We start from the raw sequence: 13,888 nt of genomic DNA on the forward strand, positions 1-13,888 counted from the left end.
TATTTTATACTATTTCAAACCACGGATTTTGACACTAACGACTAGACACTAGACAGTGATATCTCAATCATCTGATTATCAATAGCGCGTCTTCTGATCGAGAAACCGTAGTGGCAACCACCTTTCCGACGTGTTCAACACTGAAAATATTGATCGAAGTGTGGAAATGCTACTGTGAAAAAAGTTACTAACACTAGTCACACTCACGGTCTTTTGAAATTTTTGATAACAGTTAATGGATCATTGAGTGAAGACAAGCGAAGTAGTGAACTATAGAAGCTGTGTGTTCAAATCACCATTGACTATTGTCATAATATTGGTCTTTCGGCCAATACACTCAGACGGTGACGGATGAAAGCGAAATCGGTAAACGGCTAAATTGGTGAGTACTTATCATTCAAAAATTATAAGTTTTGTCGTTTTTCATTCACGCGCGCGTCCCTGCTATTGTGTTTTTACAACGACTACAATATAAACATTCACATTTAACAACAATGTTTAATGCTAAACACAAATTAATATTTAGAGTTGTATCATAGATAATACTGGATACTGGGTAGGTAGGTAATATTTGGCCAATGTCAATGTGGCATGTGCAATGTTCCCGGTGTTTTTCGCAGAGGGGACGGTTAACAGGGCAGTACAATTAACCATATTCATTAGTACTTATTATTATTATTAAAACAATACCGATATAGGGACTACCTGTGTCTTCTCAGGCGCGCAGAAATAACCTGGTCGGTCTCATCACCCAACTTCAACAGACCGGCGATTATGGTTTTTTTTAAAAAAGAACAATGGCAAGCGGCGCATCGTGAATTTGTGACTAGTGTTGTATGTCCCTTCATGGACACGGTAAACATTTGACACAACAAATAATATATATAGTTATTATAGTTATAGTGTTATGTGTAGTAGGTAGTGGATTAAGTACATCGTACATCATAATATATTATATTATAATACTGTCTTAATTTTTTCAGTGTTATTGAATCATTTCACCAAATCCACCGCTAATATAACATAACATCCATCATTTTTCCAGTCATGTCAAATCAATTGCCATCCAAATCAGACTTAACTAATTGTTCGGTGACGAGCGACAGCAATAGCATTGGTTTAGAGCCAATTAGAAATTTCAAATGGACTACAAGACTTGAAAAGTGTTTGCTACTAAACATGGTCCGTCTCAAGCCTAGTGGTAAGTCTGATGCACGGCTGTTTACCCCTTTTCTTTAGTTATATGCATCAAGATTGTATTATTTAGGTCATGTTCCTCAAATCAATTAATTATTAAGTTTATATAATAGAACCTGTACAGTAATAATGAATATTTCTATTGTAAATTGTTTTAGTTAATTAGTTAATTAATTATTATAAAGATATACCAAATGTATATTATCATACCATATTTACTTAAATAATATTTTGTATTTAGTATATACTAATTTCACTTATACTTTTGATATCAGAGATTATATCTATATAATGAAAATATAATTATATCGGTTTTTATAGATTAAATATCAATTAATTGAGGCAATTTTGAAATATTCATTGTATGTAATATCTTCGTTTTTCATGGTGTCGATTAGAAATTAAATATTATTGTTAAAATTCAATCCAATTATGGATCATCATTGTATAATTTATATTTTAATAACCTTGTCGCTTCAGAAGTGTTGGGATTTATTATTACGATAAGTGCAGTGATTAAGTTCAAATTTTTTTCGTAATTTTATTCTCCAATTTTATATTTTTGATTGCCAGAATATCTCCTTTTTTTGCTTGAAATTTTTCGATATTTTCATCCTATAAATTTAATGGTATCTGTTATTGATTTGAGAACTAAAACAATTAATAATAATTACTCTCTGTTTTCAAAAATATAGACCATACACTTCTATGTCCTTTATAAATTAAATACATTTCTTGTTTGAAATAATTTTGTCAATAATTTGATTATATTTTTAATGAAGGCAATAATATTGACATGAAGTAGGTTTATGTATCAATTTATTTGTTACAATATTTCTTTATGAACGTTAAAGCGTTAAATACAGACAGACAGAGTTAATTTCACATTTATAATATTTGTAGTGATAGTGAAGCAGGGAACTTGAAGCGCCTGTGCACTGTTTTAATCATGTATTTATAATAATTAATAAATCAATATATTTAATAATTATTAATGTCATGTACATATTATTATGTATGTACATATATAGTGTTAAAAAAATGTTGTCTTTCCAAAGTGCTATATATAATCGAGATTCTACTGTACAATTATAATATACATATAAATAGGCACACACATTATATTCATAATAATTAAAATATTGTATTTGGTTTCAGGAATTAATAAACACTTAAGTATACTTCTACTAAAAGAAAAAATTACTAAAGAATTACAAGTTAATATACCAATTAAGGTTCTATGGAATTATGTGACAGCTAAATGGGATATTAGAGCTGCTGTAAATATTAACCTTATTGATCATAATTTACCTCTCTACAGAATAAGAGTTTAATATTTTTTTAATTTTTAGGATATTATAGAAAATATAAGTTTTGATACTAGTGAGAAAGACTTTGTACTACCAAAAGAGTTTGACCAGTTGATTGCTGAAGAAGGAGAAAAAATGAAAAGACTAGATAAAGAACGTAAGTTAATTATATTAATTTTTTTGTTTTTATTGTCTTCATTAGGTGTTTGTATTATTTAATCAATATGATTTTTAAAGGTTCAAATTATGAAATTAAGAAGAAAATATTATTAAATTGTGGTGTTAAGACAAGATCCAAGTCTAATTCTATGTCCTTTCTAGACCTGAAGGACGGTCTCAATGTGACGATTCCTTTAACATTATTAGAAAGCTCTCCAGCTGAAACAAATGAAGTTGGATCTGACAATGTCCCATGTACTAGAAGATTATTGCGTACAAATGATAAACTAAAAAATAGTAAACTTGATGAAAAAAACAAGTTAAAATATTCGGAACACTTAAATAAAACAACATCAAATCAGTCTAAAGATGTGGAGAAAATTGAAAAAATCTCAAATTTTATAGGTCGAAAAAGAAAAATTAGACACGAGTCAGAATCTAGTTTTTTTTCTGATAATACCAAACAGTGGAGGAATTATAAAAATAATTTAACAGATTTAACCATTTCGGGATATACTATCATTGGGCAGACAATCTTGTAGCAACAAAAATTCATAAAATTTAAAAATGATAAATGACAATGTCATAGTGACACAATAAGTACCTTTTCATTAAAAAATAAATACATTTAATTATAAATGTTCAATTAAACTGATAACATTTCTTTAAAAAAAAACAGTGTTGGGTAAGTTACTTTTTAAAAGTAGCTAAGTTACGTTACAAGTTACAAAATAAAATTGGTAACTATAGATTACTTGTTAGTTACTCAAGTACAAAAGTAATGCATAATGTTACATTTGTACTCAAAAGTAACTAATTACAATGACATTACTCTTATGTTTCTTAAGTTTCATAAAAAAAAAGTATTTTAAACCAATCTTTTTTATATTTATTTTATACAATAATGTATTTTCAAAATTTTGATCAGTTATTTCAGCTAATTTTTTTGTACAAATATCTCCAGCTACACTAAAGAGCTTTTTGACAGAAGCACTTGAAGGGAGTGATGTATTAAACTTCACAAAAAATTGTTTCATCATAGGTAAACTATTTAAAATTTTTAAATCGCCTGTATAAACTGTGTTATAATAACGCTCCACTTCAACACCGGATTGATCAGAAACCAACTCTTCACTAAAGAGAAAATTGTATTATTCTACATGTTGATTCAACTCAATGTGCTGTATGTTGGTCTCGGTCTGGAATTGCCAATTAAATGCAATCTCATTCAATAAAAGATCTTTAGTTTTCTCACTTTTTAAGGGGTTCATACACCTAGTGATAAAATGATAACAATAATAATAATAAATATAAATTATAAATATTTATTAGTTCATTAAATTATTAAAAAACCATTATAATAAATTATATTTATATTATTATAATCAAATAGATTTCTATTCTTTGGACTGTTTTTTTAAAAATGTATTTGTTAAATTAAATTAAATTTAAAAAGATAAAATCAATTTTTCAAAATTAAAATAAATATTAATCTTTCAAATACGTTTATTTAGAACACATTTTGATAAAATATTTTTAAATATTACTTAAAAGCAAAAAAAGTACCAAAACAACCCTAAAAAGCATTAAAATACAAAAAAAAACAATTTTAAATTTCCTGGATTTGATTCCATGTAGTATAAATTGAATTTATAGCTGACATAGAGTAGGCAATAGAGAAATAAAAAAAAGCTAATGCCTTCAATATCCGTATTCAAATTATGAATATCACAATATTATGTTGATAAGTGAAAAATATATTGATAAATTATTTATTATTTAAAAAAAAATTAAAAAAATAGTCTAAGAGTCCCAGAGTAAAAAACTATAATATTAAACTCGTTAGTAATAAATTAACCTAAAAGTTATAAATACAAATTCAAAAACAATTTTTAATAAATTATTATTTGAATACTTCAGTTTAAATTTAGAATGAGTAATAGCTGCCAGAATAATTGATTCCTTTGTAATCATGGAACCGAGTTGTGCATTCACACCATCTAAGCAGGCTGCACCCAACACTTTATAACTACCATCTGAAATAAATAGTCTTGATAATTTATTTTTAAGCCAACTTATTGTAGGTAAAAGGTATCCCATAAACATAAATGTATCCCCTTGTAGTAAATCAAGAGCTTGGGCTAGTGGTTCCATAAGCTACAAAATCAGTTTTTTTTAATAATTTAAAAAAATAAAAAATAAACACCATTGAAAGACATGTATATCTGTACATCCAAGGGTGTTAATAAAATTTAAGACTATTGTTTACTAACTATCATTTTTTAAAATATTTACTTCTACTATTATAAGTTTGTTGTTTTATTATTATAAAATACATTAAATAATGCTATTAATTATATGTAAGACTAAAATAATTGTTCATTCATAAAATCCATTGACCATTCATAATTATATTGTCTATTGAGAAACATGTAATAAAAATAATTTTAATAATTTAATATGTGTTTATATGTGAAGAGGCTTTATATCTTAAGTGGATGTCACACTTGCATGTGTTGTCTCCGTCTTACAAATGTACAACATAGAAAAACTGTTTTGCGCAGGACAACTTTTATCTTCCTGTGTTTGTAGTCGTAGCTCCATAATTTCTGAACATATAAGGTGGAAAATTATCTATGCAATAGCATGCCCATATTTTAGATTACATATACAGTAAAAGTTATTTGCTTCTAAACATTTGGTTTTTTTTTTTTTTCATTTGTTTATAAAAAATAATTGGATAGTGCTATTAAAAAAAGAGCACGCTGTTGCACAGATAAAGTTCTTCTTTACGTGTTGTGAAAATTTGGTAGTTCTACAACAAATATGGTACGAGAAAAGTTGTCCCGCGCAAAAAAGTTTTTGCTATGTTGTACATTTGTAAAAACGGTGACAACACATGCGTGTGTGACATCCTCTTAAAAGGATGTCAGTGCACTATTGGTTTTCACTCTCTGGCCCACGCGCAACATAGACAAAATGCATTTGCGCAGAATCGTTTTTTCCATGTTTTTAAGTAACCTTAGAATAAAATCACCCATTACAAAAAAGATAGAGAATAATATTTTTGAGAGAAAGTCATATCGATTTCTCTAAATATTGTTTTAAAACAATTTAAACATCATTTAAATTTACAACATTTTTTTGTTTATTTTGAAACTCAAATACAAAGTCAAATAAAAATACAATCTAAAATCGATATGACATTCCCTCAAAAATATTGTTCTCTATCTTTTTTGTAATGGGTGATTTTACTCTAAGATTACTTGAAAACATAGAAAAAACGATTCTGCGCAAATGCGTTTTGTCTATGTTGCGCGTGGGTCAAAGAGAGAAAACAAATAGTGCTCTGATATCCTCTTAATAGTTTATATTTATTTGATACAACTATATAAGCGCTTAATTATAGAGCTTAACTGCAATATCTACATTTTTTGTTTTCTTTAAGTGTTGATCTTTTATAGTTTGTGATAATTAATGTGGTCAATTATTTAAACACTTCAGTCCTCAAAAATTAAACTAACTTGGCTTTAATTTGGAATAATCCACAGTAATTTTTTAATGTGGTAAATTTGTTCATTCAGATATTTTTACCTTTAAGACTGTATTAGTCTTGTTCAAGTAAAATTAAATTTAGAATTTGACAATTTAAAACACCCTAATTTGAAAATCATGCTGAAGTAATACATATTATACTATGTAACTCTTAAGGGACAAATGATTAAACTAAGCAGCAGTGGCGTAACTAGAATTTTTCAATGCGGAGGGGGGGCTCTCCACAGACAGTCTTTTGTAATGATAGTGAAAAATGATATTATTAAACAACAAATTACAATAAAATTTTATACTGATTAAATATTATGTATTTAATAATATATATAATTACAGTAGGTATAAGTACGCTTTGAATTCAAAATTTTATTCAACGACGGGGAAATGCAGCGTGCCGATTACCGCAGATCAACCCAGAACCCTCAATGGCATAATAAGAATACTGGACATTTTTAGTTCTCATGTGGGCGTCTAGCTCAGTCATATAATAATATACAAAGGGTGAACAGAAAAGACAAACTGTTTGTTTTTGTCAATAATTACCTATTACATATATATTATATATTATATATTATCGATATGAACTCATATGAACTCACGGAGATATAAGTATAATAACAGTACAACACAAACATAAATAACGATAAATTACAGTTAGGTACACTTTGACTTCATCGCATCTGCAATTGACGCAGCACCGCTCTTACTTTTAACCACTTTGAGGTTTTAGCGGCAAACGCTAAAGTTGTCTATGCTTGAATTGCAATAAAAAAATTGCTATGTTTGTATATAAAATATCTAGTATTTTCTTTATCAAACAATAAACGATAAGCCAGTATCAGGGAAGAAAGATTATTTAATATTAAAGTGATATACACAAAAACGAGTTTTGGACCAAAGTTCATTAACTATCTGGGTCCTGTTGATTTTAAATGTTTGCCAATAGATGTTAAAAGAATTATTTTTATTGAAAATACTAACATCAAGAAATGTATAAATAATGTTTTATTTAATGAAATAAGTCAGTGATTATCAAGGCTGGGCAAGTTTATGATTTTTTTTAATTCAGTTAAGTTAAGTTAATATGCACCAATAACAAAAGATTAAAGTTATAAGTTAATTTAACTATAGGTTAACTCAGTTAAGTTAAAAGTTAATACACACTTTTTGTTAACTTTTCATTAAGTTAAAAAAAAGTTAATTTGTTTATACAACGCTAGCGTACTTAATTTTTTTCCAACCCAAAACTAAATTATAGGATTTAGTGTTAATACTTCATACAGTATTTCCATATAAGTTAGATTCGAATGATATACATTTTTAACTTTAAACATTTTACGATATATATTTTTTGACACGAAAACAAAATAGACTAAAATAGTGAAATATTATAAAATTAAAAACAAAATAAGTTAACTTAACTTACTTCTTAAAATGAAAAATTAACTTGTTAATTTAACGTTAATTAAGAAAAAAATTTAGTAAGTTAACAGTTAAGTTAATGAAAAGCCAAAAGTTATTAGTTAAGTTAAAAAGTTAAAATAAAATTAACTTTTTAACTTAACTTTAACTTTTTGACTCGTTAATGCCCAGCCTTGGTAATTATGTTAATGATTCGGTATTTCAAAATCTAGTATAAAGAACAATTGTTTTTTTTTATAATATCATTTAGTGTTAATCAAATAATAAAAACCTTCTTTAATAAAAAAAAAAAAAAAAAATGTTATTACTGTTTTATAACAATATAATATACCTAACTAACACAAAACTCAGTGAATACTAAACAGTAAACGTGTTACCATAATATACAAAACAATAATAAATTCATGGCTAAATATTATAATATATTTACAACAGTCTCATACAATGATACATAGTTTTTACTTTTTTATACAACAGTCTCATAATATAACAAACTAGCTGACCCTGTGCACTTCGTTGCCCTTAAAAAATGACAACCCTTTGAAAAATTGTGATTGTTCAAATCCTTTTGGATGTAACTCGCAGCAGTAAGTGCAATATTATTATTCAGCCACCTTGGTAGGCAATCCTACGGTGCGAGTCGTTTGGTCGAAGGCCATTTGGTCGAAGGTTTAGTTATCGAAAAAAAGTGATCGAAATGTCATGCGGTCGAAAAATAGATGGTCGAATATTTTATTAATATAGTCGAAATATTTTGAGGTCGAATGGGTTTTTTGATCGAAGTAAAGATAATGATTAGCTTTTCGATTACTTTATCTAATATTTTTATAGATGTACCTAGCCCGTATGTAGATATATCGTAGTAGGTATATCGTAGTCTATTAAAGTACTTTGAACATTCATATATAATTGGTAGACAAGTTATGAAAACAAGAGGAAGACCAAGAAGAGAACCAGTTTACACGCCTCCACTTTTCCCTCCAGAATTATGGTCTGTAGCTGAAAGGTTATCATCAGGTTTGCCCAGGACGACAAATACTGCAGAATCCTGGCATAGAAAATTAAATAGATTAATATCGCCACATCCGGGTTTGTCTGAAATGGATATTATTTTTTATATCATTATTTAAATTATTAATTTTATTATTGTATACCGTAGGACTACATAAATTAATCAAAACCTTACAATCTACTCAAAACGAAACTGAAGCAGTAATTGAGATGCTACTTCATGGGCGCAGTAATAAAAAAATGAAAATTCAAGTCCAATCCCACAATATACGTTTAAAAGAAGTGCAACAAAGATTCTTAGCTGATCCAGGTTATGATTTACTAGAGTATTTAAGAGGAATAGCACAAAATTTAAAATTTTAATTACTCACTATGTTATATTGTTTATACTAAACTAATACTTATAAGTTATACTAGTATATATACCTACCAATTATTTTAATATTTTATTACAACTTTTGTTTACCTTATAATACCTACTTTAGTTAATTTTATAATATAATTTTTGTTTTTTTTTAAATAATTAATACAAATATATATTTTTCGACCATAACATATTTCGATCATTTGCATTTTCGATATCATATTTTTCGATCGAAAATGTGTTCGACCTGATACCTTTTCGATCACTTTTTTTCGATCACTAGACTTTCGGCCACTTATTTTCGGTCAGACAACCCCCACCTGCAATCCTACTACGTCGGATCGCGGACATTGTGCGACAGCATATCGATGGCTAAGAGGCCAAAAGTTGTATGTCCCAAACATTACATTTTACAGGAGAGCAGTTTTAAGATTTTAAATTATTCTACACCAAAACATTTGTGTTGTAGATTTTTGTTTTTCAGTGTTGCAACTGATTTATTAGTAAAATATTCTGTAGATTACATAAATTATTACTTTTAGGTCTTAAAATTTGTTTTCAACGTAATTATAATGTTTCTTTTAAATTTAAATGGGACTTGTTATAAATGGCAATTATAATATATTTTTACCGTGGACATATAAGGTTTTGATGGACATATTAAGAGTTGTTAATTTTATATAAACTCTAATTTATTTATTATGTAAATAGTTAAAATATACGTATGACTAATTTTTTTGATATAAAAAATTATATTTGTTTATATAATTGCAGTAAAAAAGTAAAAAATATAAAAAATATTGCAATTTTTTTTGAATGTAAAAAATAATAAAGTAGCATTTTTCATCAAATTGTATTCAAATAAAACCCGTGTTTAATGATATTTTATGCTAATTGAAGATATATTATTTAGTGTAATTTAAAATTAAAAATTTTTATTATTTAAAATAATACGTCCGGACATATTCATTTTTTATAAATAGATAAACAAATTCAATATTATCTAAAACATTACACGTCCAAAATTGAATGTATTGTTTTTGACAAAAGTAACAAGTCCGGACTTGTTATATTTGTCCGCTTGATATTTAGATCATGTTAAAATATTTATTGTATGCCTCATTAAGTTAGGACTTATTATATGTGTGCACTAAAAAAACCTATCTTGCACTAAAAACACAAAAATTTAAGTATAAATAAAACATGTTTTAATTATGATATTAACTTGAAATGTTTTACCGAATCAAAATGACGACCCAGATAAACCCTATGGACTAATAAAACGATTTTGAGAAAAATTGTACTTACAACTTTTGGCCAACTTTTGGTTAATATCTAATACATAAAATGTCATGCCACAGTGTTAGTTATTGAACTCCTCCGAAACGGCTGGACTGAAACTAAATAATGTTATAATTATTAATAGGTGTATAAATCTCTAATGAAATGGATCAAGTATGATAGAGAATATTTGGAATAAACATTTACCAGACCTAGTGGAATAATTTCGGTTACCAATTGTTTCCCATAAATTTTTTGAGTGTACTGTTGATAAAAAACCACTTTTGAAGTTAAATAACAATTGTAACTATATAATATTTTTATATTTGGTTTTCTTATTTTTTCAAAATATATTATGTTGCTAGGTAGAAAATATTGGGCGGAACCGTTTTCGGCCAAAATGAACTTTTCCCTTTTCGGCCATTCTGGAATGTCCATTTTCGGCCAGTACACTATTTAGGTCACCAATTAAAAATATTTTTTTCCTATTAAACTTTACCAATTTATATAATAATCATATAATATAATTAAGTATATTAAATTATTAAAAATATTGTTACGGATCTCCCCGGAGGTCCGTGCACAAATAAAAACAACGAACACTTTCGAACTAATTACTACTCTCTATATTTAACTTGAAAAGAAAAACTTACAATGCACTTAATGAATTATTTAATGTTTTATAAAAAATGGTCTGACAAATATAATGTTCTGGTGCGAATCACAATGTTCCGTCTACTGCTCTGAAATGCCACTGGCACGGCTTGCTATACGAGCCGTGCCTGTACCCAGCGCTTGCCTGGAATTGCTGTCGCAGCAATTCCAGACAGTCGCCGTCGTACAATATTATATTATACACTATTATATATATATATACTAACTAATATAGCCAGGGATTCTTAACACCCCCCAACTTAAATGGAACTTAGGGACCTAATGGTTCCCTAATGTTCCGTACAATATGTTTTCACAACTAAATTTATGATTATAATGTTTACTTATCGATTATTTAGTGATAAAATATCCGGTAAATCCGGAGAGTACATTCTAATTATGCTATTTCTAAACTTAATAGCTAATCCACTAACTACGGATATTACAGTTAACGTTAAGATATACACAAGTACCATATGAAATTCCATTTGAAATATTATTAGAGAATCTGTTGTTACCTTTGGTAACTTACTTATTTCTATTAGCCTTTTGGATAAAGAATTAAAATCCTGTACGATACTTATGTCTTTTAGGTTCTGGGGAATTATATTTTTAAGACTCTCTGATAATACTGATTCATGTTTTTTGCTTTCTGGAATTAAATCAGTAGAGATACCTTTATTAGATCTACTTGTCGGAAATACAATGGAATTTTCTGTATGGATTTCACAATCTTGGGAGGTGGTCAACCTTCCTACGCCTGAGATCTGAAATGTTACTATTTGTGGAGGTTCCGCACATTTGATGGTCACTAAAGTTGGTTGTGTGTAAAATAACCATGCATTGGAATCCAATAACTTATCCCAAATGGATGTTGTTAATGGTACCAGTTTTATTTTGCAAGTTTCTGGGATTGGTTGATATGTTAGAAGTACTACTTCGCAAACGTTCGATCTCGAGCGGCGGTGAAATGTTTGACCACCTTTACATAATTTGTAAGTTCCTAAATTTACACATGATTCCCACTGTTTCCCTGTCATAGTGAAAAATTCCTCATTATCATTGTTAATTACCAAATATTCGACTTCGGGTTCAATTAAAATTAATGTATTGGTAGAATATATCATTGGTAATGAAACAACTCGATACACATTTAATACTTTACTTGAAATCAAGGGTATTTCAATAGAAAATATTAAGTACTCGTTTTGCACGAAAATCGTTATTTCAGAGATTTTGAAAAGGTTTGGCATGGACTCGGGTATTACTTCTATAGGGAGGTCGTTTCCCATGGGTAAGTTGATTTTAATTTCTTTTAACTCCCGTAATAATTTTCTGGGGGTGATTACGCTGGTGTGGATCTGACCATCCAGTGCTGCATTTATAATGGCAACAAGGTTTTGTGTTTCGTAAGCATACTGATTGAGAGTTACCTCGAATAAAAAGGCTTGCTCTAACAGTTTATTTTTAAATTCTAATTTGTTGATTTTAACGATACTTTCTTTGGTCAGTCTTTGTAAATACTGCAAGTTATTTTCGAGTTTCTGATGATGTTCTGTGACTTTCTGTGAAGTATGATTTGCATCCAATATTTCTGCTTGTACAACTCTTGTTTTTTCTTTGACTAAATTAATATTCTGAATTTTGTTTTTGGTTAATTCTACGATCTGTTTAAATATGAATTCGGTGTCGATTTTCGAGTATGCACCATACAAAACGTTGATCAGGCGCTTGAAGGTACCTCCCAATCCTCGGCGATTTCGAATTTCATTATTTGAGTTATGCTCTATCGATAACATCGCATTACGACGATTTAACTGAATTTCATATAAACATTGACGGGTTGTAGTAGAAAATTGGTTTACGAATTGATTACAAATGTTTTCTATTTCTGCATTACCAAAGTTTGCTATCATTTGCTTACAAATTGTCTCCATTTCGCTATACTGGGTCATCAATTTTTCATATTTTGTGGTCAAGATTCCAATATCCACATACGTTACCAAGTTCCATTTAGTGTGAGAAGTTTTGATCACTCCGTGAGATTCATAATAGAATCCTTTGTGATCCGGGAAGGTAGTAATGTTATAATTCTCTTGAGCTTCTGCTGTACTTTCCCATATCCACATTATCAGGATTACCATTTTCGGGAATGACGGATTTTTCTTGGAAATTCCAAAGAATGCCATGATGAGTTTCCTGGAACAAATTAATTTTTCTTGTTTCATTTTTCGTGAAATAACTTTAGTAAATTTTGGTGTATGGTCTGATTCTTCTTGTTACTTTTTTTTATGGTTACATTTTTATTTGTCGGATTTACATCTAAAATTTCATACGGACCCAACCACTTCGGGGCCAGTTTGTTTTTCGCGGCTTTTTCTTGTAGTAAAACCTTCTGACCAACTTCAAAAATTTGATGTTTTGCTGTTTTGTCGTACTGTTCCTTTGACTTACTCTTTGCTTCCAGCAAATTGCTTCTTGCAAAAGCCTGAGCTTCTTGCATTTGTCTTTTGAATTCGAATTGGTAGTCATTATAATTGTACTGAGGTTCTGGTTTGTTAGTGAAAGATGTGGGGATTTTTACAGAATTTCCATAAACCAAATGATATGGCTGGAATTTCGTGGCTGAATGAACAGTGGAGTTATGGCAAAACATCGCATATGGAATTTTAGTATCCCAGTTTAGTTGATCTTTTCCGATAAAATTTCGTAAATATTCTGCTAAAGAACGATGACTTCTTTCGAGACTGCCATTGCTTTGAGGGTGATAAGGTGTGGTCGACGTCTGTCGAATTTTAAGGAGTTTACACACCTCTTTTTAACGTTTTTAAACGTTGCTTAAAAATTCCGTACCACAGTCTGTCACCAGACTTTGCGGTATTCCGTGTAAGCACACGAATTTGGTCACAAAATGTTGTGCTACCGTATTCGCTTCATG

General features: G+C 28.7%; 1 protein-coding gene across 1 annotated transcript; it reads left to right on the plus strand.

Moving 5' to 3' along the window:
• The first annotated feature begins 228 nt into the window (after positions 1-228).
• On the plus strand, positions 229-3,658 carry LOC132947088 (uncharacterized). Its single transcript, XM_061017285.1, has 5 exons — positions 229-382; positions 984-1,201; positions 2,356-2,477; positions 2,550-2,664; positions 2,745-3,658. Exons 2-5 carry the CDS (start codon positions 1,048-1,050, stop codon positions 3,206-3,208), a joined length of 855 nt encoding a protein of 284 aa, XP_060873268.1. The 5' UTR covers positions 229-382; positions 984-1,047; the 3' UTR covers positions 3,209-3,658.
• Positions 3,659-13,888: the final 10,230 nt, after the last annotated feature.

Source organism: Metopolophium dirhodum, chromosome 6, assembly GCF_019925205.1.
Source record: "Metopolophium dirhodum isolate CAU chromosome 6, ASM1992520v1, whole genome shotgun sequence".
In the NCBI taxonomy this organism is placed as follows: Eukaryota; Metazoa; Arthropoda; class Insecta; order Hemiptera; family Aphididae; genus Metopolophium; species Metopolophium dirhodum.